The sequence below is a fragment of the Temnothorax longispinosus genome, chromosome 8 (assembly GCF_030848805.1).
Source record: "Temnothorax longispinosus isolate EJ_2023e chromosome 8, Tlon_JGU_v1, whole genome shotgun sequence".
Lineage (NCBI taxonomy): Eukaryota > Metazoa > Arthropoda > Insecta > Hymenoptera > Formicidae > Temnothorax > Temnothorax longispinosus.
Genome location: NC_092365.1, coordinates 43019 through 68335, shown reverse-complemented (window position 1 = coordinate 68335; position 25317 = coordinate 43019). Strand labels below are relative to the sequence as shown.

General features: G+C 40.4%; 5 protein-coding genes and 1 long non-coding RNA gene across 12 annotated transcripts; 3 read left to right on the top strand and 3 right to left on the bottom strand.

The window, feature by feature from the left end:
* The first annotated feature begins 129 nt into the window (after positions 1-129).
* Psr (bifunctional arginine demethylase and lysyl-hydroxylase PSR) lies at positions 130-4632 on the top strand. 2 transcript variants are annotated; one of them, XM_071785594.1, is made up of 7 exons: positions 130-266; positions 1487-1832; positions 2458-2663; positions 2927-3209; positions 3550-3905; positions 4068-4300; positions 4456-4632. In XM_071785594.1, exons 2-7 carry the CDS (start codon positions 1760-1762, stop codon positions 4481-4483), a joined length of 1179 nt encoding a protein of 392 aa, XP_071641695.1. In that variant the 5' UTR covers positions 130-266; positions 1487-1759; the 3' UTR covers positions 4484-4632. The 2 variants fall into 2 exon arrangements, with proteins under 2 accessions (XP_071641695.1, XP_071641697.1); XM_071785596.1 differs by lacking the exon at positions 130-266 and having other exon boundaries at positions 1319-1645; positions 1724-1832.
* Klp31e (kinesin-like protein 31E) lies at positions 4334-14289 on the bottom strand. 2 transcript variants are annotated; one of them, XM_071785553.1, is made up of 16 exons: positions 13620-14289; positions 12300-12684; positions 11766-12212; positions 11577-11685; positions 11242-11445; positions 10842-11146; positions 10532-10766; positions 9481-10382; positions 9053-9402; positions 8643-8831; positions 8368-8487; positions 7156-7324; positions 6976-7081; positions 6308-6862; positions 5958-6228; positions 4334-5761 (listed from the first exon to the last, which is right to left on the bottom strand). In XM_071785553.1, the coding sequence occupies exons 1-16, from the start codon at positions 13652-13654 to the stop codon at positions 5689-5691; spliced, it is 4455 nt and encodes a 1484-aa protein (XP_071641654.1). In that variant the 5' UTR covers positions 13655-14289; the 3' UTR covers positions 4334-5688. The 2 variants fall into 2 exon arrangements, with proteins under 2 accessions (XP_071641654.1, XP_071641653.1); XM_071785552.1 differs by having other exon boundaries at positions 4334-5072.
* Positions 14290-14334: 45 nt separating this feature from the next.
* On the top strand, positions 14335-17478 carry LOC139817479 (uncharacterized). The gene is made up of 2 exons (XR_011733240.1): positions 14335-14477; positions 15082-17478. It is a non-coding gene; the product is annotated as an uncharacterized lncRNA (long non-coding RNA).
* Positions 14634-15614, bottom strand: Aimp3 (aaRS-interacting multifunctional protein 3). Its single transcript, XM_071785610.1, has 4 exons — positions 15481-15614; positions 15056-15271; positions 14893-14988; positions 14634-14808 (listed from the first exon to the last, which is right to left on the bottom strand). The coding sequence occupies exons 1-4, from the start codon at positions 15565-15567 to the stop codon at positions 14677-14679; spliced, it is 531 nt and encodes a 176-aa protein (XP_071641711.1). The 5' UTR covers positions 15568-15614; the 3' UTR covers positions 14634-14676.
* Top3beta (topoisomerase 3-beta) lies at positions 16102-20298 on the bottom strand. Of its 2 annotated transcripts, XM_071785557.1 has the most exons (14): positions 19923-20296; positions 19697-19839; positions 19424-19618; positions 19131-19298; positions 18922-19050; positions 18662-18780; positions 18385-18585; positions 18087-18291; positions 17818-18000; positions 17519-17728; positions 17212-17429; positions 16811-17035; positions 16466-16727; positions 16102-16408 (listed from the first exon to the last, which is right to left on the bottom strand). In XM_071785557.1, exons 1-14 carry the CDS (start codon positions 20011-20013, stop codon positions 16202-16204), a joined length of 2556 nt encoding a protein of 851 aa, XP_071641658.1. In that variant the 5' UTR covers positions 20014-20296; the 3' UTR covers positions 16102-16201. The 2 variants fall into 2 exon arrangements, with proteins under 2 accessions (XP_071641658.1, XP_071641659.1); XM_071785558.1 differs by lacking the exon at positions 16102-16408 and having other exon boundaries at positions 16465-16727; positions 16795-17035; positions 19923-20298.
* Positions 20299-20533: 235 nt separating this feature from the next.
* LOC139817460 (uncharacterized) lies at positions 20534-25285 on the top strand. Of its 4 annotated transcripts, none has more exons than XM_071785577.1 (12): positions 20534-20850; positions 20949-21131; positions 21457-21809; positions 22127-22298; positions 22410-22787; positions 23262-23478; positions 23599-23775; positions 23860-24043; positions 24161-24356; positions 24437-24572; positions 24646-24811; positions 24901-25285. In XM_071785577.1, exons 3-11 carry the CDS (start codon positions 21527-21529, stop codon positions 24802-24804), a joined length of 1902 nt encoding a protein of 633 aa, XP_071641678.1. In that variant the 5' UTR covers positions 20534-20850; positions 20949-21131; positions 21457-21526; the 3' UTR covers positions 24805-24811; positions 24901-25285. The 4 variants fall into 4 exon arrangements, with proteins under 4 accessions (XP_071641678.1, XP_071641677.1, XP_071641675.1 ...); XM_071785576.1 differs by having other exon boundaries at positions 22410-22796; positions 24945-25285; XM_071785574.1 differs by having other exon boundaries at positions 20536-20850; positions 22410-22796.
* Positions 25286-25317: the final 32 nt, after the last annotated feature.

Genomic DNA, 25317 nt, shown 5'->3' with positions numbered 1-25317 from the left:
CGCACGCACGCGGCACGTACGCACGTACGCACGTACGCACGCACGCACGTAAGGCGCTCTATCCGTCCCGCACGGACTCGAGGGATCCGCTCGGATCCACCTTCTCGGGTGGCGTGACGTGATGTAACGACGCGCAACGCCGAGGGAAATGCCGTCGGTCGCGAAGGTCGCGAAGGTCGCGAAGGTGGTCGATGGGTCGGAATGAGCAGCGGCGACGGCGACGGCGACGGCGACGGCGACAACGACGGCGACGAGGCAGTGCTAACGTAAGTGGCGGTGGCGGTGGCGGTGGCGGTGGCGGTGACAGTGCTCTCGTCCGTGCGAACGGCCGCTCCGATCCGATCGATCTCTCTTCTCTCCCCCGGGCCCCGTTGGGTTTCTCCCGCACTAAAACACCGCGTAGACGACGCTCGCGGATTCCCCCCGCACCGCAGCTACTTCCACGGACATGAAAACGTCCGAGAGAAAACGTCCCCGTTCGCCCACGGTGAACTTTGAACGAGGACGAGGACGAGGACGCGGACGCGGACGCGGACGCGGACGAGGAGGAGGGTTATCCAGCCTCGCGCGGCGTGCATGCAGATCGACGGGCTGCGGGAGGCTACGACGCTGGTGAACGCGCGACGGGCCGTGTCACCGAGGACCACTGGGAACCACTGGGAACCACCGGGGACCGCCCGGACCGCCGAGAACGCGCGGCGTGCGGCGTGCGACGTGAATCTACGAAAAAGCACACGCTAAAAAACACGGGCTACCGTGCTCTCTCTGTACGATGGAACAGCGCTCGGGGTTGAGGGGGGGGGGGGATGACGACATCAAAACATGGCGAAGATGGCGTCATGCCTCTTCCATCTACCGTGCTCCCTCGCGCGGCGCGGCGCGGCTCGGCGCAGCGAGCAGCGACCCCTTACATCCGGTCCGGTCCGGCTGCCGGACTCCGGACCCGGACTCCGGACCCGGACTTCGGAGAGTTCGGAGTGCTCCGGAGTTGTCCGGAGTCCAGACATTCCCCTCTTCGCCTCTTCGATGTTGACCACTGGACGCGATGAGCGACAGTGATAGCCAATGAGAGCTCTGCTTTTTCTGAACTGGAATTTTTCAGAAATGCAGAGCTCTCATTGGATATCACTGTCGCTCATCGCGTCCAGGGGGCCTATTACGGTTCTTGAAACGAGGAGGTGAAAATACGAAAAGTGAACTGACTTACTAGATTTTGACCAATGGCCGCGTTCAGCAGATACAACTGTTGAGTTCGTCTTATCAACACTCCGCGTTGATTGGTTGGTTCTAAAAGTAAGAACCAATCAGGTTCGACTGCTACTGAGCGGCTTGGTCTGCTGAACACGACCAATGAAATCGTATAGTATGTGCCCGGGCCTTTAGGGATTTCAAGCAATACGAACAAACCTACTGTCACCTGTCATCTGTCACCTGTCACGTAGATTGAATGCGCAGAAGCGTAAAGTTTTTTCTCTCGATCTGGCAGCACTGACTGGCAATGAGCCCGCGTATTGTACCAGATTATCATCCGCCTGATCTGCTATCCACAGTCCACTATCCGCTATCGCCGATTATTACTAAACGACGTTTTTGCAACGTCGTGACGTGAGTGGTCGTGACTCCGGAGTGGTGAGTCGTGGTGGTGGTGAGTCGTCCAACGTTTTGCAACGTTTTCAAATATTGTTACCTATTGCGTGATTTGTAAATATATTCTCTCTGATAGAATATAAATATAAATATAGACAATACAAACGCAGTCATGACGGAAGAGTGGAAGCTGGATCATCGCGCGAGAAAGAGGATCAAGGAGGTGAAAAAGAAGGCTCGACCAGGTAAAGAAGATGAAACTTGGGCGATTTATAACCTACCTACCTACCTACCTACCTGCCTACCTGCCCACCTGCCGTTAGTTACCGCAAAGTGACAACTGACAAGTCGTCGACAACATACATCGATATAACCTTTCTTCGTTTTCCGTTTCATGTGTCCGTTCGTGTATGCGTGGCGTTATCCGTTATCCGTTATCCGTTATCCATTAAACGGTTAAACGCCCAAGCTTGAAGCTTGACGTGTAATGAAATCATTGCAAAATTACCGTGCTTACCGGCTCCGTACGTACGCGTATTTCGAAGAAGAGTTGACTTTTCGAGAAAGAGTTATCGAGTACCATTCCCTGCTCTTGAGACCTTGAACCCCTCGAACGACGGTCGACGATGATGTACGTCGCTTTCCCGAATAATCTTAATCCACTTGTCCACCTTTAGGCATCCAATGTACGCATCTCGACGAGAATCTGCGATTCATGGCATTTGTGGGAACACATTTATTTTATTCTATTACATACATATGTAACATTGCGACTATGCAACTGTGCGGTTTTATTTTTTACAAAATAATTTAAATGACAGCCGAGAATTAAAAGTCCAGTGCCGAAAACTCCTAATGCGTCCTGTTTAGAGCTCGCGGATAAGGCAGCGTGGATTCAGCACGGCTACAGTAAGAGATTCCAAAAGTTTTGGGACGTTCGAGACAATGCCGAACGAATCGACGAGTCCAACGTGACTACGGAAGAATTTGTAGAAAAATACGAGAAACCTTATAAGCCTGTGATAATACGAGGTGTTCAAAATGGCTGGAGGGCCCAACACAAATGGACTATAGAGGTTGGTTTTTGTATCATCATTTTTTTATTACATATGTAAGGATGTACACGTAAATGGATTCTCAACACATCTCTGTCCCATATGACATATGACTCTCGCCGGGTTCACGGCGCCTACGTATTTCAAGAGACTATTAGCAAACTCTAAATTTTATTTATCTATTCGCGTGAGAAAGAAAAGACGTCTAGTCGTGTCTTTACTGCCCAACTTGCAGAAATAAGTTTGATATAAGGATTACCGATGACTTTCTTCTTCGATTTCAGAGGCTAGCAAAGAAATATCGGAATCAAAAGTTTAAATGCGGAGAAGACAATGAAGGATATAGTGTAAAAATGAAGATGAAGTACTACGTTCGATACATGTTTAATAATGAAGATGATTCTCCTTTATACATTTTTGATAGCTCATTTGGTGAACATCCGAGACGAAAAAAATTGTTAGATGATTATGTAATTCCTAAATACTTTCGAGATGATCTTTTTCATCATGCCGGGGAACATCGAAGACCGCCGTATCGTTGGTTTGTTATGGGGCCTGCAAGATCTGGTAAATAGGTTAATACACTAAAACGGGTATGTGGATTTGCGTGTATGTGCGCGCGCGCGCGTCACTGAATTTTCTATCTAATCAAAAAAGGAGTAGGTGCTATTAAATATATAAATATATTGAAAGTGTGAAACAAAATTTTTTTTTATATGAACGTGTTTTCAAAAGAGTTTAAATATTAAAATATTTATGTACTTGTGCTGTTTTTAAACTGTACGAGCTTCTAAAGACTTGGCGCTTATATGCCATACGTCAATACGACGTTGTCTCGTGTGTTTTAATCAGCAGTTAATGAAGCATAAAAAGATACATTCTACTAAAAAAAAAAAAATTGCAACAGGTACAGGGATACATATAGACCCATTGGGTACCAGTGCGTGGAACGCGTTAATTTCCGGCCATAAACGCTGGTGTCTGTTTCCTACGCATACTCCTCGCGAACTTCTGAAAGTAACCGCAGCCGAAGGTGGGAAACAGAGAGACGAAGCTATTACGTGGTTTTCCATTGTCTATCCACGCACAAAACTACCTACTTGGCCAAAAGATTGTCGCCCAATAGAGATTCTGCAGACGCCTGGTGAAACCGTCTTCATTCCCGGCGGATGGTGGCACATCGTATTAAATCTGGACGAAACTATAGCGGTCACGCAGAATTTCTGTTCGCGTACCAACTTTCCGGTAGTTTGGCATAAAACGGTAAGAACTCGATGCGAAATATAAATACGTTTGTTATTATAATGATTTTTTGTTATACGTGTTACGAAATATCAACGTAAGATTATTTAGCAAGGATACTTGACGTATATGCATATAATGCACAAGCCCTATGAAAACTAACAGTAATTTGATCGCAAACAGGTACGAGGAAGACCAAAATTATCGCGAAAATGGTTAAAAGTACTCAACGATAAAGAACCCGAACTGGCAACCTTAGCAGAAACTATAGACGTGAAAGAAGATACCGGTGTTGCCAGTGATTCATCGAGCGGTTCTTCGAGTAGCTCTTCGAGCAGTACCAGCAGTAGTCAATCTGAAGATAGCGAGGATGACAGTGGTCAAGAATCACTTACCGCACACAAAAAGAAAAAGAGGTATACATACATATATATAAAAATCCATACAAAAATGCTGCAAAATTATCGTGTACTATTCCTTTTTCCTCCTTTTTTTTTCTTTATACAATCGATTTATTTTCCATGACACGTATGAATATAATTAAGGCATAATACTGTTTTAAAATTTTCAGAAGAAAATTGACTAATAACCAACCCTGACAATATCCAGTATTTGGAACCTACAGAGACCTCAGACTGTACAGTATTAACCAACAATTATTATTTGTACTAAGAATAAATATTATAATTATTATACGTACGATCATATCTTTATGTTCATAACAAAATAAATATCAGATAACATATAATTTTTTTTTCCTATCAGACAATATTTTATCCAAGCCCTGCATTTAGGCATCTTATGATAATGCACATTATTCCTATTCCAAACAGACGTTAACATTATAATTCGTCATCTTGTTAGTTAAACGACAAACATACGTATTGTCCTGCAGGTTTTTTTTTATTATCACACGTCCTAATATTTATTAAAATTACGCGAGAGTCAAAACATAAAAAAAACCGTTTAGGAAGAATATTTTCAACAATCGATTAAAAAATCAATGCAATAGCAATGTATAAAAGAAAGGATCAAGTGCATTATCATTTAAATTAAACTAAAACTGTATAATTGCAAATTAAATATAATACGTAGTATACGACACACATGTGTTAGCTTTTGAGTGAGTTGCTCCTGTGGAAGGTCCTTGCGTCTCGTTTATAGTTCCACAATTTCACAGTTCCATCGCTTCGTATCGACACGATGACCATGCAAAGCACCAAAGTGGAGTAAACAACATAGAAGCAAATAATAACGAATTAAACATCCATACACCCTAGACTGATAGACTTATTACACGTGTCAAAAAACTGATTTTATTGAATTATTTATCTTTGGGATTTATTATACAAGCAAAAGAATGATTATTATTATCTACATATTTTATTTCGTATATAGCAAGAAGATGCTCGTGGATCTCGCGTACTTATAAATTTAATCCTCTCAAACATGACGTTCAATTTTGAAAATGGCTATGAATTTTGTAGCGGCGATTAAATTATGCCAACAAAATTTGCAGAAATAATGCGAACGTAAATATAGACACCAAGTTTACAAAATGTAATCGCACATCTTTATTCGACTTTAAGCTTTTAGTATTTTAGTTATTGTATTGTATGGTATAGCGTTGCGTATAAAATGTATGGTAAAACATTCGATGAAGGCATAACAAATAATGTAGCTTTACCGCCGCATTATGTGTAAAATCTTTTGAATATTGAAATACAGGTAACGGCATGCACATTATCAGAAAAATATAAGATAAACGGACACACAGTGACGCACAAGCAAAAAGCAAATAAGGTTAAAGGGAAACTGTGGAGATGGACATGGATAATGAGGAATCGGGTATACGCCACAGCTTCACCTCCCCAGAGCTGAAATCAACATCCGAGACGTTATTTTACTCGGGATATCACGTCGCGGATTGCTGAACCGACGCGACGTATGCATATCTGATACGCTAACAGTCATTTTACGGACCGTTAGAGAGTTATTGTATTATCGAATATTGTACTTTTCGACACACAGAGCTGGATATATAAAAGCATTAAAACATTTGGATTGTCTTACTTGCTCGCTGTAAATATATGCTGCTGATTGGTCACGATAGCATTGATAGCAGAAGCGTGCGCTCGCACTTCTCCGATAGGCGTACATTCTCCTAAATGATCTTTAGGAACTGACCATGCTTTCAATATACCACCGCGACATCCCGAAATCATTATGGAACCGTTATTTATCGTACACAATCCCAAAATCCAATCTTTGTGAGCGTTGTTTAGGGATTGAACCAATTCCATTTTGCTTAGATCCCATCGTTTAATGCACATATCTCTAGAGCCTGAAGATGATTAATTAATAATAAATGATTTGAACTTGATCGCGCAGTAATACACAGACGAAAAAACGACATGACGCACCGGAAAATAATGTAGAACCGATTGTTGCTAAGCATTGAACTCCGTCATAATGTGGTGGCGCTAAACTAACGGACGGTCCGGATATATTAGGCTCGGCGAGAGATATCAAATGATCCTTGCTACCCGCTATTACTCTACCATCCTCAGCAACGGCCAAGCACATAACGGCCGCTGTGTGTGGTGTGCTCAATCTAGCGGTGTACGTCAATTTACGAAGATCCCATATCCTAACTTTATCGCTAGCTGCAGTATATAGTTCCTGTTCGTCCAAACTGAGCGCTAAATCGTTAATCGTTGTTTCGCCCATGGGGACCTGAAGTATCCTAGACGGAGTCGATAATGCGATAGGGCCGCTTTGAGCTTGACCCGAAGAAAGCAACGTTTTTATGCAGTTGTTGCCCGTTCTTAAATCCCAAACTTTAACGTATGCCGCGGATACGCTAAATAGAAGCTGATGAACAGCGGAATACTTTACGGCAACGACGTTATTGGGATGTCCACCTAAAGTCAAACTTTCAATTCCCGTCTCCAAGTCCCATACTTTCACGGTGCGATCTAAAAATTCACAAAGTAACTCGTTTGTTATTGCGGTCACGTTATGCTTGATCAAATATATATTTCTCGATACCATTCGATCTGCGCATTCACGGTATTCATATGTATTATACCTTTCGAGCCGCTGAAAAGTAAATCTGACGTCACGCATATAGTAAGGACAGCTTTGCTATGTCCTTCCGCAACATGAGAACATTGCAAAATGGCCCGTGGTTGCACCTAATAGAAGAATGATATCTAATACTTGGGTCCGAAAGAGAGGCAGGAGGCTCATTACCAGTTTGTGTGCTTACCTTGCCCTGATACTGCGAGATAATTCCTTTCATTGGTTGTGGCTCAGACGCGACTAGCTGCCTGTTCGCAGTTAATCTGGAGAATACGTTTTCCTCGCGGCTATTGAAACGTCTGTACGCAGTCGGTGATCCAGGAGGTGAAGATATATCCGTGTGCGCTACCTGCTCCCTAATAGGTGTGTTATGTTAGCGTGTTAGTTTAGCCGGCACTTGGCTAATAATCATGCCGACTTGAAAATTATATTAAACATGCGTGCACAGGAAAGAGATAATGAAATATTATATTAATCCAGTGTATAGGAATATAGTGCACACGTAAGCACACGTATTCATCATTTCAGCCATCATCAAATGCAAATTTCGTACTTAGAAATATGTAAGTAAGGAACAGCCAAAAGGAGGTCTTTCGATAGCTATCGTATTTCCGCGTGTTGTTTAAAATTTTGTCTTTTATTCTTTATCCTATATTACAAAACATATAATATTCTTATGTCTATACATATTGAAGATACATGTTCCGTATAAACTAGTCTAAATTCCGTATAAACATGTCTTTTCTTATTGCAATTATTAATAACATGTTAATGTAATTTAAGAGTTAAATATATATAGAAATGATATATCGTGTCAGATTCATTGCAGTAATATATACATTATATATTACTGTAAAATCGATTAATGTACATGTCTTACTTATTTGTAAATGTATAAACCTAGATTTATTTTTTTTTTTCCGTTAGGTTTTATTATTAGAGAAAACGTATACTCCATATTATATGCATGTGCGTACATATATTGATGTATGTATAGTATGGATAGTTTCATATATATAGATATATATATACTATCCACACATATAAGGTTATATTTTATTTCACAATGTGTAACTCTTGGAAATGTTTATCGTAATGCCTGACAAGTTCAGAGACATTATATATATCTATGGAGAGTAATAAAAAAACGAGAATACTTCTTGTAATATTTTTTCACGCTTACGGTTATTTTAATGTGCGCGCATTCAAAAATTATTATTAATTATTATATTCTTAGGCACGAAATACTTGCACTTGATTCTTGTCTCCAACAAAATCAATAAAATAAAGATTACCCCGAGAAAATAAAAGTCATCTAGATAGTGCATGGAATAGGACGTCAAGAAAGAAATATATAAGGAATACAAGAACAAGAATGTGCTGCAGGATAATCACTCACATGGAGCCTCCACCAGGATGAATCGGCCGTCGCAGAGCTCTGGGCGATGTACTGTCGCGACGACTCAAAGTTGGCGATCCACCAGTACTACCGTACTGATTTCTCGTTAATACCAGTCCTCTGTACGCGGAAATTGAAACAAACATACAAACATAAATATATTGCAGACGTGTACATTCATATATAGACGTACTATATGTAGTAAATTTCCCGAATGTATCACTTTCGCAAACTGATGAGATTTGCACGTACAAGTCCAAAAGTCGTATACTTACTTTAGACTACCTGGTGCACTGGGGACCCTAGTAAGAGGATGATTATGATTTTGATTCTGATCGTCTGCCTTGACATTTTCAGGATTAGCGTGTATACCATAGAGAAGTTCTTGTGGTTGCGTTGTTCTTCTTCTAACTTTACTATTACGCTGTCTTTCTTCGCCAAGTATAATTTGACCGTAACTTTCACTATCAAACGAGATATGAATAAAAATGAAATGCATACAATATTAATGTAGAGAATAAATGTCGCGAAAAATAATCCGTACATAAAAAGAAAAAGGTAGTTTAAAATATTGTTGAAATCAACATTTAAATTACATTCTTGAAAAAATGCTGCCACGTCGAGAGACTTGAAGTAAAATGGAAAATTATATCGAAAGAGCGATATATACTGTCGCTTGACTTACTTATCAGGAGAGGAGCTTCTTGAACTGGCTGGGCTATAAGCTAATACATTGTTCTGCGTGTTTGTGAGAGATAAAAGATCTCTATCGCGTAAAACGTGCTCCAACAATTGATGTTGTACATCGCTTTCTTGCGCAACTTGATTGAGTCGTGATTCCATATCTCGCACCTCGAGCTGCTTTTGCGCAGCTATGCAGCTTTGCTCCACGGTAAATGCGAGCATTCGTTGAAGTAAGTACTGTGCTTCGTCTACTGTTCGAATTGTAGAGATGAGCGTTTCGACACCGGGTTCATTCTCCGCTTCACCGTCGCCCATCTCGACCATGTCCCGCTGACATTCCGCAATACTATCCTGTAGAATTTTGTACATTATAGTAACATAGAGAAATAAGGACGATCGTTAAATCGCATTAAACTGTTAATGTATTACCTGTAGATAACTGATTTTACTTTCCACATTATCGATTTCTTCATCGATATCGACGGTATCACCTCTCGCGCTTGTAATTAGACTCCTCTGTTTTTGAAGCTTCTCCAAATCTCTTCCCAACTCTTCTCTTTCTTGAAGTAGTCTTTCCATCTCTCTCTCCGTTTCCGCGGCAGCTTGTTTCGCTAATGCTTGTTTAGCGATCGTTCTCTCGAACGTCTGCCACCTTTGCTTCAGTGCTTTAGGATTAAGTGGCTTGACTGGTGCACGACCGGCAGCTTTTTGACTCAATCCTTTATCCCTTTTTCGTAGTGCCGTTACTTCCTCTTGTTTACGCCTAAGAACGACTTCCTTCATTCTCTTGTCAGCTTCTAGCGTTCTGATCACGTTTGCATGCCTACGACTTTCCTTACGTAACTGTGCTATTTCTCTATTGCGTCTCAGTTCGTTTTCTTTATGCCGTTGGGCTTCTTCCCGCATTTTATTTAAAAGTTTTACCTTTGCCCTCTTCATTTCCGAAAGCTCGTTTCTCAGGCCTCTCAACCTACTTTCATTCTGAGACTGGTTCTTCAATAACCTTGCATGTTCTTTTTTAGCAGATTGTAGAAGACGCATCTCTTTTTGCATGTTAGCGAGCTTCTTCTCGTACTCGTCGCGTACGTTTTTCACTTTTTCGGTAGGCGGTGTAGGTTGTTGCTGCAAAGACAACAACACTTTGTCCCTTTCTTCTTGAGTGTCTCTAATACGAGCTTGCAATTGAGACAATTTATCCTCATAGTGCTGCTTCATAGTTTGTAAACGTCTTTGAGAGAGCTCAAGCTCTTGTATCAAGCGCTGCTTAACATCGATATCGGAAGTTAGCGCTTCTAATTCACGACCCATAGCTGCCTCTTCTTCGTCTTCTTCTGCAAAAATGAAAATGACATGATATGATTAGGCCATTAGGCTGTAGTGTTTCTGTTACCAAGTGTGTTACGTGTGCAAACATAACTATAAAAGACATAACTAAAAATATATACGTGACAAAGAATAGGACACATGCGTTTAAACGTGCCTTTACGATCGGAATCGTCGTCGGAATCATCCTCGCTTACAGAATCCTGTGCATTCTCCGCATCATCTATTTCTCCCTCGTCCATTGACCTGGTAGTCGTACCACCGTGACTGTGTTGTTCTTTCAAGGCTCTTAACGTTTCTATCTCTTTTTCGACGTCTCTTTTAGCGTCGATCAACACGGACGCAGAATCGGAATGAAATGAACTATCCCCGTATGGATTCGCCGCGTTAACCTAATGAAACGTTCATCAATATATCGGGGTCGGTAAATCTGTTACATCTGTTACATCATGGTAACTGAGATATACCTGCATTTGCCTTTTTTTTAAGTGCTGATACATAGCTTCCGCTTCCAATAGACGAGCTCTCAACTCTTCTATTTCTTGAACGTAGCCCTGTATCAAGCTAGTCACTTGGTCATCACCTTTGCTCGATGCCGCTAGCCATTGACCCGCTGCTTTTTCCGCCAACAACAGAGCATTCTTGGCGGTTAATGCCTCAACCGTCTCCGAAAGTGCTTTCACTCTAGTGCGAAGACTCTGTACGTCGCTACTCAGCATTTGATTTTCATGCCAGGCGTCGTTAACTCCGTCTTCACCGACGATTCTCTTGCCTAAAGAAAAGAAAGACAGATGTATGTATAATGTTACACGTAAGAGACAGGAAGCTTAAGATGGGATAGGTAACTGGGACAAGTTTCGAACATACCTTGCCTATATTCCATCAATTCCACGTGAAGCTGTTGAATCTCTCGTCGTAGCGAAGCGATCGTTCTCGAGCTCTTGTCCTGGTTAATGGTAACTTTATTCTTTATATTTCTCGCTCGATTCGCGTATTTTAACGTACTCAGAGTTTCCATAAAATCTCTGTCGCTCGGCGATACACACGCTATCATAACCGTTTGACTATTTCCTGCAATGTACATGTACGTGATGGAATATTGTAAAATAGAATATGATAAAATCTTAACGCCTCGTACATACTCGGAAGCACTTTGCTCTTTGTTAAACTATACTTATATATACGATATAGAGACGTTTTACCTCCGAGAGAATCTTGAAGTAATCTGGTTAACTTTGAGTCTCTGTACGGTATGTGCAAGGCTTTCTTTGTTTTATCACCGAGAGCAGAAATGACGTTACCCAGGGCCAACTATGGAAAAAGATACAGGGTCACGATATAGACACACGCATTCTTATTTAAGTGCGTTCCTCGAAAAAATCTACCCTTACCAATCCACAATTTATAGAAATGCCTTCCTTCGCTCTGTCACCGGTAGCGCCCGTTCTCTTTAATCTCTCGGAACCGGCCAAATCGACAAAGTGAAACTTGGCGGTTAACGTTTCAAATTCATTCGCTACGTCGACACCACTCGTGTCGACATCCGCGTCAGGATCTTCGACTTTGATGCATCTTTGCTGTTTGACGTACAACGTAAATATCGCGTGCGATCTGGAGGACTGCGTGTTCATTTGCGTAGATCCGGTCGTGCGCGATAACGCGCCCACGCGAAGATACTCTAAGGCTTGTTCGGGGCTGGTGACGACGCGCGGCTCTACGCCAGCCAGATGTATGTTACCCATTGTATCCTCGTGAATACGCGCACCACCCCTCGGTCCTCCTGGCTCCAACAAATCTTTCAAATCTTCATTATATAATTCCAAGAATTGTGCTGTAACCTGGTGACAAGGAACGCATCGTCATTGAGAAAGCTTGTGTGTCATCTAAATTAAAGAGAGTAGGTATTCTAAAGTTGCTAAACGGACCTTAAACTCCGGAGGCATTTGCACCCGTTCCCTCGCGCGCTGCTGTTTATCCGCTATTCCATCGAAAAGATGTCTAATAGCTCTAGGTATGATCCCGACGATAGTCTCGTCGACCTCTACGTCAAAACCGGTGCCCATAGTGTAAGTTTTACCGGAGCCGGTTTGCCCGTAGGCAAGAACCGTCGCGTTGTAGCCGTCCAGCGCGCCTTCCACGAGACGGCTCACGCATGTTTCGTAAATCGCGCTTTGATTCACCGGAGTATCGAACACGTAGTCGTACGTAAAGGCCTTGTCAGGTCCGAGAAAAACTTGCGGCTCCCCTTGAGGTACCTGAGTACAAATCCTGCACATGTCGATTACTTCGCGAGCTACTTGAGGCCTTATTCTGCAACAGACAACCACACGCGTTAAAAAACGATTAAAAAACGATAAGGAACAAGCGCTTTTGAATAAATGACATATCGTAATGAGTTAATGACATATATCATATTTGAAATCCTGTTTGAAAGTCGACGACTCAATATCGTCGATGATGTTGATGAAGGTTGCTCGCATCTCCAACTCTCGGAACTCTCGGAGGTGGACGCAACACCGCACCGGCGGCGTGCGTATCAGCGTATCTTAAGCGAACGGTACGTAAGCCTACGGCCTACGCGCTTGTGTCATAAAAGGACATGCTCGAGGCTCGAGGCTCGAGACTCGCGAGTCAAGTTTCTTCTGGCGTAATGTAAAACGTACGCGAAAAAAGTCGAATCTCTTTTTTCTTATCTCGCGCGCGTTCCATGACCCTCCGCCCTCGTAATGAACGAGGAAACTCAAATTCAATATTCGCGTACGCACCTTTTATTATTATACCTATACTCTCCACCGGCACGGCGGTATTCCTTACGTCTTACGTCAACCTTGTTTTGACATAAGACGTAAGGAGTAAGCACACATTGGAGATCGAAGGCATAGCGTGACAAGTTATAAAGGGCAGCATATCTTGTATCTATCAGCGTGAGAATTTGCAACGGCAACGTGTCTTTTTATTATTTCCAACATTCCGATTCCGCATTGTCTCGTGAATTTAGAGAAACTGTTTAGAGAAATGCGCGTGTTCGAATGCGCGCGGGGTCGCAGACTGTCGTCTGATCCAGTGATCCAGACGATCCAGACGATCCAGTATCCACTCATTCGGCGCTCAAGCGTCTTTCATCAGCGGATCAGCCCTCACGACCGGGCCGACACCGGCGTGTCTCAACTGTCTCGAGTGTCGCGGCCGAGAGTCCGAGAGCCCGAGAGCGATTTCAGTTTTATATAAATGTATTATTTACTTACCGCACGGCAACGCGTACGCTCGAATCGTCCGCCATCTCGCTACGTGCGGCTATTAGTCGTCTATGTGAGGATCCTGAGGATACCGTTGTGAGGATCAAGAAGACAGCTTTCGCTGTATTAGGCTAAACGTAGGCCAAAATGGGCCGAAGGCGAACGACTGCAGGCAGTTACAGTTACGATCCTCCGCTATGCGACAAAGCCAAGAACATTGTGCCGTGTGCTCGCGCACGCGTTATCAGGCACAATAATCGTGAACACTTGACATCTCTCATGGGTGACTGTCATGTCACCGTGCACCGTGCACCGTGCATCTCTCGCACGTCGCAATCTATACGCGACGCCGCGCCGCGCCGCGCCGACGGTACTCACTAGTCACTACTTCCTACTCACTAAACCAGTCACCAAACAATCGCGACATTAGCGTGGGAGTGAGAGCCTGGGCTTGAGCCTTGAGCTGCCTGAAGTCTGTCAACATCAGTCAATATCATCGTTGTCTCCTCTACTACGTGAAACACTTGTACGGCCACGTATACGTGTAGTAAAATTCATTGAGAAAGGCCATGTCGCATGCCGCATGCCGCGTGTCAAGCACGCGTTGGACTCGTTGGAGTTGGAAACGATATAGCCATACCCAGCCTGCCCACTGCCCACTGCCCACTGCCCAGCCATCAGCCACCATCAGCCATACCACTCTTCACAAGCTGTCACAGACGACACAGCAGACGCACAGTTACCAACAGTTACTAGTTACAGTTTACAGCGAAAAAATATCTGCATACGGGCGCCATCTATCCGGTATCGTTGCAAGTTGCAAGACACTAATGGTCATCGATACCGACAGTACGTTATTGATTGCCGGTAAGACCATTTTTAGGAGAATTTATACATATATAAACAAAAAGAAAAGTTAAGCATCGTTTGCTAAATCGCGGGGTACCAATACGTGATGTATACATAATTTTAATAACGATAACTACTAGATTAAGTAATACGTAAATCACGTTAATCGCTATATCTCGCAGATACTAAAAAATATATTCAAAACATTACATCTCGATTACAGAAATAGATGTAATAAATTAAAAGATATTAAATCCAGTTCTCGTCTCAACTTCTCTTCTTGTTGGATATTGTCGAACCATCGCGACACGTGAATATATTGTGCCTTCTGCTGATAGTTTACGTCTTTCTGTAACAAAACAAAACAAGGACAGGGAAATATGAGACGTGAATGAGAATGCCCTATTGGGGCTATTAGTGGTAGTGCTATTACCATTATAGAATGTAGAACGTAATACAATGCAATGTCCGCGACAGTCTTCTTTGTACCAGTTATATATGGTACATCTTTTAATACCGCATTCAATTCCTAATAATCAAAAGACATTGTGTCATCGATATTATGTTTTCCATTTTTCTATAGGGAATATACTTACATTTAATATTCTTTTGGCATTGACAGGAACCGCCGCATGATTGACACAGATTACAATATACTCTAACCACTGATGTATCACGGCTTGTGCTTCTTTCTCCGTGTCAACACAGCCAAGTATATCGGAGCATTTTGAACTCCTTACAAGCGCTTGCACAATAGTGCTGAAGCCTTGAGTGGGTGGCAACGTCTTTTCATATTCTGGACTGAATACTACCTGAAACAATCATTTGCGATATATGGCGACGTTACGTTATAATCACACGTGTCTATTATGTTCCATCGTCGTCGAATGTTGCGTCGGTAACATTTAGCGAGGGCCGAGGGAATATTCTCTCGTCGTTCAACATTTGCAGTTAACTTATATATTTTACACATGCACACGCGTCATCTCCATTGACGCGTGACGCCAACGTACGAGCTTACGTTTTTATCAGAAACTTCCAGCTTTCCTGGAGAAACATCGAGATATCGCGCTATTCTTTCTACACATTCGATATTACACAAACCCATAACGGAGAGAATGTAAACAATATTCAGGAACTGGAAACGTGATCGTGTCAAGTGTGGACCTGTGGACGACACGCCTGCGCCCTGCACACGCCCATCGTGCACGTGCACCAACGCCTAACCTCTTCTTTTAACAAGCATCACGACTGTGTGTTATATTTATCACTTTTTCACTTTTTGATAGATCTCGGCGTGCAGAATCAGAGGATCGAGACTATCGAGAGTCAAACCGTTCTCTACTCTCATGCGTGTCACTATTTAAAAATAAATCTTGCGTGCGAAATATCGTACCGAGAATTTTTACGTATTCCATTCGTGACGTAGGATAAGACGTTTCGTCAGAACTTGTCAAGTTTGTTTAATAAAACGCACGGTTCTACAAAACGTGATGCGTGTACGGTGTACGTGATACAAGTATACAGTTCATTATTTAATGGAAACGCTGACAATGGTTACGCGTTATCATCTTTACCGCTATCGCTTTTATGCGCCACATAATGCTATTAATGCTGTTAATGATCAAGGACGATAGAGACGTTATTTATATTAGAAAGGATATATAAAAAGAACGACTGTATATGGCTGTATAACGTGTATATGGCTTTATACAGTATGCACGGCACGCCTAAATTATTTATTATACGAAATATGCTGCCAGTTGTGCCATTTTGTCCTTTGGCGGTTTAGGTTTGCCTCGGTTACGACTCTTGGCATGACCTCGACCACGCGTGACGACTGGTTTCGAAGCTACCGCACGATGTTTTTCCACTAACGCCGCGAAAGCTGGAGTACAAAACACACAGCCGGACATTTCGGTCGCTTCGTTGGGGAGTTTACTTTTATCCTGAAATCAAACGAGATGTGAATGAACGCGGCCACGGCGCACCGTGTCTCTGCTTACCTGTTTGTATTCGACGGTCACTAATTGTGCGCCACACGCACACGTATCTGTATCGACTGTCACTTTATGCGCGTTCTCAAATAGATGGATAATAACGTCGCAACGATTACATCCCAATTTCCACTTGGGTGCGGCCGAAGGATCCAGTACAAGAATACCTAGATCGCATTCCAAACAGCTGGATAAGCCATTTGAATTCATGCCGTGCGGGCATGTCGGATGCGTGCATGACGTGCAACCACTCATTCCTTTTTTCATATCCCTAAATTTGAAAAAGAATATTTAGAGTTCTCTCTCTCTTCGATAGACATATATTATAATCCACGTACCATATTCGTGACATACCTGAACGGTGGATTATTATAACAATATGGACAAAATGTATAACTTTTTCCTCGTGTACCAGTCGACCACGAAAGTAATTCAAAGTCGTCCAATGGACACTTTAATTCTTTGTATATTCGTATGTTTCCATTTTGTGGTAAATTATAAGTTTCGTTACAATGCGCGCAATGCATTCTAGATGGCTTTGTTTGTATGTATTTCATATATCGACGACATTTGCCACATCTGTAACACATATACATATAAATGATGAGAAATCGAAAAAAGAGCGAATAAATATGTAGAGCGTTCACTATATAAAAGTTATATATGCATATGTATAATAAAATATAAAAAGTTAGCAAAAGATCAACACAATCAGTATGCATTGCCAGTATAAGACTATTCGACTATTCGTATACCTAGAGTGTGCTTTGCCCGATGCCGATAGCGGCGAAAACGAAACTTCGAACAACTGATCCATAGCTTCTATACTTTGTACAAAATAATGGAATTTTTGTTTGAAAATTTCTACGGTATGTTGTAATACTGCATGAAAATCAGCTCGACCTAATGCTATTAGGTTTAATTGTTCTTCCACTGCAGATCTCATTGTGGGTAAAACTAATTCAGGATCTATCTAATAAAAAAAAAAAGGGGATACATATTTAGTATTTTATAAAAGACATTGTATATTATTATATGTTGACCAATCAAAACCAAAGATACCTTCTGGTATCCATGGACCAAAACGATACCAAGAGAAGTAGGTATTAATTTTCTGCCCGCTGCGACAGTAACGTAATTTCTAATGCAGATATTATTTATGTGCACAGGGATCGAAGCGTCTGTCCCAATGCCGTGTTTTTCCATAAGAGATATTAATTCTGCCTCTGTTAAATAATCCGGTGGCTGTGTGTAACATTCGACTAATTTTGCCTGTAATAAGGAAGCAAGACATTCTGTACATCGCGGTCGTTGGCCAAAGAAATCGAGATAGTAAATAAATACAACGTAATATCTTTTACCTCTTGTATATTTACTTTCTCGTCGGATGTAAATTTCGGCAGGGTATCACTACCGCCAAGTGCTTGCCAAGTAAGAATACTTGTGTAGCCAGGACTTAACAGGCTGTGACCAGTAGCTGTAAATATTTCCATGCCTATCTCGAACTTTACCGTAGTACTCAAGTACTTACAATCCCGCGCCAGCTACGATTCAAAATAGAAAGGGAAAATATATAATACAAGTAAAGATTTGCTTTAAAGTTTTACAAATATCTCAATATTAAACATACCGTAGCGATAAAATGTCGCGTTATATAATCGTACAATCTCCACGAATCACCATCGAGTTCATTTCTGGTTGCATGTTTCATGGGTGTTATAGGCGGATGATCACCTGCATCATGGCCTTTCTTTGGCCTATTGATTCCAGCCGCTATTATTTTGCGAACTTCCTCGCCCCAGTCTGGGCTCGTCTGCTGTTGCTTCAGCGTTGAACTTGAATAAAGTAAAATGATTGAACCATAAATATCAAGTGCCGCATGACGCGAGCATCATACATGTGTAACTGTTTATCTGAAATAATCTTACAGCAGATCAACATTTTCAGAATACGATGTTGTCTCCGTTCGAGGATAACTTATGTATCCTTGAGTATAGAGTCTTTCCGCAATTTGCATAGCATGTTGTGGACCCATTCCCAATCCAGAACTTGCAACTCGCATCAATTCTACTGTATTTAATGCTATAGGTCGCGATTTGGATTTTTCTGTGCTTTGCACACTCACTACGCTATACAAAAATTTAATTTAAATGCTGTAATCTTTTCAACGTGCTAAGATTCTTAAATATGCAAAACACAACTCACGTTGCTTGATCGTGTTCTTTAACGTGGCTTAAAAACATGGTTGCAACTTCTTTGTCAAAAGAACGTACACGCGTCCAACTTAATACAATATCTTGACCATCGGAAGACTTGACGGTTACCTAAAAATAATAATAATAAAAAAAAAAAACATTATCGTTATAGACAATCACAAATAAAAAAGAAGAATGGAGAATCTCAAATCAAAATGTTATATAATATATAAGCATTTCGAGATAAAACACACGTATATAGATACATACTTGCAATACCCAATATGGATCTGGCTTAAAGGTTTGAATTTCGTCGTGTCTCTGTACACAGAAACCTAACGTTGGCGTTTGGCACGGACCATAAGAAATAAGAGATACATCTAAATCTCCATATTTACCCTGAAAGTATAATAACTTATTCATATCCTGATAGTTAAATTTCATAACGCGAATACAATGCAAAGACAGTAGTGCCATACTTGAAAAAATTTAGTTTGATATCTGGTAAATGCACAGCCTATTCGTAAATCTAACTCCTGACGTGCATCAACGCTTTTGGCTTCATTTTCATTGGGCTTTATCAGATTAGCCAAAGCAGATTTTATATCTTTCTCCGTAATGGCAGAGAATCGTGCTCGCCATATATCCTATCGGAAAGAGAAAGCTGTTTAATAAAAACATATTTAAATCATACGCAGCACGCCATCATAGAAAAACAAAAAGAATCAATAGCTTCAATATCTACAAGTATGTTAGTGTACAAGCAACTCACATTTATGTGTAATTTTCTGTGCATTCCTTGCTGCACTGCATTTATAACTTCAAAGCAAATATTTTCACCTTCCTTGTCGCAATCCAGCCATAATACTAAATAATCACACGGCGCTCCTTCTTTGGCCAAAAAGTATGGTATTTTCAGTTTTGGTACCGCTTCCTTTTTCTCAGTTGAACAGGAGAACAATTCAGCCTGAGATATAGATAAACAAAAAATTCAGTTATTCTATACATAATAAAAAACAAAAAATGCAACATAATTTAATCTTACCGGATCTACTTTGTCCCAGTTGTTGTATTTTCCAATAAAGTCCAATGTCATGACGTGTCCACATACAGAGGTCATTTTAAAATTTACGGTCTCGGATCTAAATTGACCTACCCATTCGTGAACGGAACAAGAGCCGTTCAGTCCTAGAGACATTCGAAGAAAAAATTTATTATTATAGAGGAGGGAAAGAGAGAAGGCCCGGGAGCACGTCAAGTTATCAACGCACCTTTTCTGGTACTACATCGTCCATTACTCAATATATTGGCCAGGGATGCTGCCAAAGAAGGTTTTTCAGCCACCATCAATGCGGTTTTCATTTTAACGCGATATTTTCTTCATATGGCATTACAACGTACAATAGACTTCTTCTTCTGTCATGTAGGTTATGTGGCACCAACACCGATTCCCAATACTCGGACGGGCTCGACACGGCCAGGATTAACAAATTACACGTGACGAATAACTTGTTTTAGCCTCGCTGGAAAATTTAACGCGACATAAACGAAGACAGAAGACAATGTTCTTGTCAGACTCGACTGACTCGACACATTCTATTCTCTTGACACCACTTGACACTCGGCTCGGCAGTCGGCAGTGTCGGCACTAACTATAGGTGTCTATAGTCTATAGTCTGTGTCTGTAAAGTCTGTTCTGTACACTCGATGAACAACAATAGGGCTAGGGTGACATCCCATGGTACGTATTTTCCGCGTAACCAATCAGAAGAGAGAGCGTTTCGCATTTTCTGTTTGTGATTGGTTACAAGTTGGTTACGTGGTTATCCGTTACGCCGTTACGTGGGAAAATACCATACGTCCTACGGCACGACCCTGACGGATATGGATTTCTTTATGCGTGACCACCGTGACTGAACGACTGAAGTGGACTGAAGTTTAAGCTTACGGACGCGGACGGAACACGGAAGTTCCTTAATTGTCAGTTTTTGTGCGGAGGTTCTTATTTCAAAGGCCCACGGGCCTACGATTGTTGATGCCTACAGAAGTGCCACACAGTGCCACAGCCGCATACAGTCTACGAAATTGTTTTTATCTAATGCAGATGGTACTCATCCCATTGTACAACGTATACACGTATACTACGTAGCTGTTGGAAGATATGCCGTTCTTGATTACGGAGAATATATATTATATGTAGTGAGTGTTTATTGTGCTATCGTTTAATGAGTTTGAATTTTAAATGAATGAGATTATAAAAAGGGACGTAACGTTATTTGAATGACGTGTATATATAGGCAGACCGACGGAGATAGGTACCGGGGGACGACGTGTATGTACATTTACGAATCGTTTTACGACGGAAGAGTTTGATAAAAAGCTTTGGTCAAGAAGATTTAAACAAGTTCAGTGTCACGCGTCGGCGGTGACCGAAAGCGAGATTTACTTCTTTCGAAGGCCTATTAATCCTGCGAAAATATGTATGTGAGTTTTAAATATATTAATTAACTAACATAACTAACATTTAAATATATTAATTGACTAACATGCATATTCAATCTACTTGACAAATAATAAGATATGTTATTAGTTCATTCTACTTGCGACTACGTTCTCTTTTTCTTTCTTCTTCTTCTTCTTCTTCTGGTTCTCTTTGCATTTATGCCTGATTTCACTAATGTCGATTAAATCTTAACCTGAGTTTGTCTTTGCTTGCAATAATGTTCTATCAATGATATTTTGTTTACTCAATTATTTTTCTCTCTCTATATTGTATAATATACATCTAACATAATAATCTTTCAGATACGTCAACATTACATTATTAGTCTTTTTGAGGATAACAATAAAGATACAACAATATGTTTCTTTAAATATGGATCATGAGTACAGCCAGTATAAAATCGTCGGTATAGCCACGTTTAACCGAGATGTGACAAATGTGATGTTAAAAGAACATATTATAAACAAAGTAGATATGGCAAATGCAACTGTTAACAACGTCGATGTCCTAGAAAAAGTGGATGATACGTACCTTGTTGAATTATATAGAGAAAGAAGATTTTTGTATGATAAGAGTCATCCAGACTTTAAAGACAATGAATTAAAAAGTAATGCCTGGAAGGAGATTTCATCAATCATGAGAGATAAGAACCTTGGTGAATATCTGAATATAAATCATTTTTGCAACATTACACGTGGAGGGGTAAAAGCCATAGAAGTGGTGTAAGGCAAATTTTTTAAAATATGCACGTGCTCAAATGCACGTTATATATTGTATAGATTGTATTTATGCACACGAGTCAGTATTTTAAAAAATTTGACTTACACCACTATGGCTTTTACCCCTCCACGTAAATAGAGAAAATGCCATTTTTATAATAGTATCGTACCAATATAATAGTATCACTTTTTTTAAATCTCTATCACGTGTATATATATAAAATGGTGATTTGATTAATGTATGATTTTCCAGGAACGTTTTATACGGCTGAATATTGTAAAAGGAGGTTGACAAATTTGAGAGAGCAATATGTGAGGTTAAAAAAAGAACAAACGTTGAAAAGCGGAAGTACAGCTTGTAGCAAAAAGAAATCTGCACTTTTATCTGAATTGTCCTTTCTAGATGGGTACATTCAAAGAAGACGGTTACTATCTTTTGTATATGCGCGTGCGTGTGCGTGCGTGCGTGCAAAGAAATATCTAAATCAATACACACTATTTCTCTACGTGATTTAATTTTCTTTAATTTTTTATAGAACTCTGACAAGCATGAAAAAAAATAATGGAAGAATGCCTCCTTTTTCATTTGATAAGAATGCAACTAAATGTCCAGAAACAAATGTCACAGAAAGTATAAATTTGAATAAAAGAACTTATAAAAAAATTTTACCACGTCCAAATAATATCGGAGACGACTTGACTAAAAATCTGTACGATCAAACGCCATCCAAAATATTAAAACAAAATGCTACCTCAAAAAAAAATAATGAGCAGCAGCAGCAGTTTGATGTTGGTTCTACATCTGTAGAACACGCTTTTGCAAAATTTATTGCTCTTTCTTTGCAAAGGATGGAAGAGCCAGAACGCAGTATAAGGCGAAACAAAATATTTCACGACCTCACAGCACCACTGGAGCACGTACAGTAATAAGATCTTTCATTTCTCTTTTCAGATATTCTTTTTTAATTAACGTCCATTGTTTTTGTTGTACGCTGTTACACGTTGGTTTCACCTATAAGTTGTAGTTTCTCACGTGATTATTCTATGTTCAATTTTAACCGAAGACATACTTAAAATTTGCATTGGAGATATAAATGTTTATGTGACAAATGTAAAATGCTATTATATGTAATGTAGTGTGTAAACAGTTTTGCTATAAAAATGTTCCAAATGTTGCGTTGCGTACTCTAAATGTAATATAAGATATAAGGTATCTAGCATAATTTTTTTATACAAAAGTATACGCTTTAAGTTTATCTTTAATAAAGCTTTGAGATGAAGTATATGTTTTTTTATTTTTTTTTTTTTCAATAAAACCTTGTATATTTTAACATAATACACATGTAATAATCATTATTATAATAATAAGCACGAATCTCTATATATAGATCTGGACCTTGCGATAAAAAATCACCTGCACGCAGTATGGTATCCGGTATAGCTGTAACAAAAAATACACATCCGATTAGAGTTACACACGCTGCCCTAGCATGGAATAGTGTCAAAACAGGAAAAAGTGAGATTAAAGAATTTACGATTCACAATACGAGCAATAACAAGATTGAAATTCAAATAGACATATGTGACGACAATAAGAGTTTTAAGGTACTGTATATCATATACCTATAGTGTGTGTGCGCGCGCGCTCACACACACACACGTATATGTAGTGTTATCTAGAGAAAGAGTTTATGGACGTTATATCAATAAATATCTACATTATAGTTTATCGGAGATAAACAAACTATCAACACAAGCATGGTATTGACAATGCGACATCAAGAAATTAAGACACTTGCAGTCGCGTTCAATCCGTATTGCGTAGGCCCAGTAGTTGGAAAAATTACCATCAAACATTATACGAAAGAAAGTAGTGATCCTCAATCTCAACAGTACAAAAAAGTGCGTGTATTTAATGCTACTGCTAAATATTTTTAAATTTATTTTTTAACAAGGAGAAGGAATATTTACACGTTAAATTGACAGATACCTCTGTATGGATACGGTGGCTGCAGCAAAGTAAAAATCGCGGGTACATTTAAAGATTTGAGTGGAAATATGTGGTTGTCACTTGGCACGTTGTATTCTGAAACTACTTTGAGCGCAAATATTAGATTGAATAATGTTGGTGACTTACGTTCATTCGCCAAGATCACAGTTATACCAAAAGGTTTATATAAATTTATGTAACGTACGCCCTCGATTCTCTCTCTTTACGCCGTACATATTTACACGAATAATGTGTACTTATATACAGAGATAAACCAGATAAACGCATTAATTTTAGTTACTTTTTCAACAAACTCCAGTTGGCATGTAAATCCGAAGGAAGTGATACTTAATGCTAAAGAATCTCAGCAAATAGCAATACAGTTTCATCCGAAGAAAGAAGACTTTGCGTTCGTGCAACATTCGGAAGTCTCGCACATCGCAACGATAAACATCACCTATGGTGATGAACCGACCCGCTGGCGAATACGCAGGTAAAAGATACACTAAATATTGAAACAGATATTTATTGGCGTTACGTTTCGTCGCTGGCAAACGTATATTTTTTTCTCAGCGTGTGTGACAAAATAAAGCCAGATGAACTGACTAAAAATGAAAATGAGGACGTCATTTCTATTGTGTTTCCCATATGTAAAAGTTTTCCTGGGGAGCAACTAGTTCCTGGCATAGCGTCACTTGGCGATTCTATTGTAAGTGTATACACGTATTTAGTCTCTAGTCTCATTATTGTTTACGTAATAATGACAACGTATATTTAAATAGCAAAATCTAAGCGATCTGTGCAGCGGCGTTCATCAATCTGAGATAATGCTCACAGTGGAAGCATGCACGGATGATACTTTACCTGTTCACGATACTGCTGACGCGGAGATATCTGTAATAAGCGACACTATTCGTGTAGACGAAGCGGGTGGAGTCTGATTTCTCAGTAAGAGACTTTTTATTCATTTGTATGTGTATTTCTTCTAATATATATGTATATATTTCTTTCTTATTGTACTTTGTCGCGGCTTTTAGGGAACGTTCGACTTGGAGATTTTTTGTCAAAATAATATTTGCAGAACTACGATAGAAGACGAACGTCAACATCCTGGCGTACAAGATAAATTTTCTGTACGTCCGTCTACCCGTCGTACTCCCTCCGGTACATAATGAAGCAACCCGCAACCGTGACCGTTAGCTTTTTCAAAGCAGCCGAGCCGGTCTGGACCAGTCTGTCAACGTCAGATTATTTCAGTGTTGTTCCCGTAAAAGAAATGTTGCCCAGCGAAAAGAGTTTGAGCTTTCCTTTAAAGATACACGGTTCACAGAGATTAAAACGTAATATGGATGATACTATACTTGAGATTTACACAAAGAATACGAAACACGACGTGTTGATTAAAGTTGTGAGGCAAGAGTACGCTTGATCAGAATATTTATTTATGTATCTTA

Excerpts from the sequence above, each read along its gene's own strand:
- Psr (XM_071785594.1), top strand. The coding sequence starts at position 1,760 with ATGACGGAAGAGTGGAAGCTGGATCATCGCGCGAGAAAGAGGATCAAG. Across the intron at positions 1,833-2,457 it reads GAAAAAGAAGGCTCGACCAG|AGCTCGCGGATAAGGCAGCG; the intron begins GTAAAGAAGATG and ends CGTCCTGTTTAG. Across the intron at positions 2,664-2,926 it reads AACACAAATGGACTATAGAG|AGGCTAGCAAAGAAATATCG; the intron begins GTTGGTTTTTGT and ends CTTCGATTTCAG.
- Klp31e (XM_071785552.1), bottom strand. The coding sequence starts at position 13,654 with ATGGCGGACGATTCGAGCGTACGCGTTGCCGTGCG. Across the intron at positions 11,686-11,765 it reads TTTCTATAAATTGTGGATTG|TTGGCCCTGGGTAACGTCAT; the intron begins GTAAGGGTAGAT and ends CTTTTTCCATAG. Across the intron at positions 6,229-6,307 it reads CGGTTCTACATTATTTTCCG|GCTCTAGAGATATGTGCATT; the intron begins GTGCGTCATGTC and ends AATCATCTTCAG.
- Aimp3 (XM_071785610.1), bottom strand. The coding sequence starts at position 15,567 with ATGGGTTTGTGTAATATCGAATGTGTAGAAAGAATAGCGCGATATCTC. Across the intron at positions 14,989-15,055 it reads ATGCCAAAAGAATATTAAAT|GAATTGAATGCGGTATTAAA; the intron begins GTAAGTATATTC and ends TTTGATTATTAG. Across the intron at positions 14,809-14,892 it reads ACGTTCTACATTCTATAATG|AAAGACGTAAACTATCAGCA; the intron begins GTAATAGCACTA and ends GTTTTGTTACAG.
- Top3beta (XM_071785557.1), bottom strand. The coding sequence starts at position 20,013 with ATGAAAACCGCATTGATGGTGGCTGAAAAACCTTCTTTGGCAGCATCC. Across the intron at positions 19,299-19,423 it reads ACAGAAAATTACACATAAAT|GATATATGGCGAGCACGATT; the intron begins GTGAGTTGCTTG and ends TCTTTCCGATAG. Across the intron at positions 18,001-18,086 it reads CGCGACATTTTATCGCTACG|CTGGCGCGGGATTGTAAGTA; the intron begins GTATGTTTAATA and ends TTTGAATCGTAG.
- LOC139817460 (XM_071785576.1), top strand. The coding sequence starts at position 21,527 with ATGGATCATGAGTACAGCCAGTATAAAATCGTCGGTATAGCCACGTTT. Across the intron at positions 21,810-22,126 it reads CATGAGAGATAAGAACCTTG|GAACGTTTTATACGGCTGAA; the intron begins GTGAATATCTGA and ends ATGATTTTCCAG. Across the intron at positions 23,479-23,598 it reads ACGACAATAAGAGTTTTAAG|TTTATCGGAGATAAACAAAC; the intron begins GTACTGTATATC and ends TCTACATTATAG.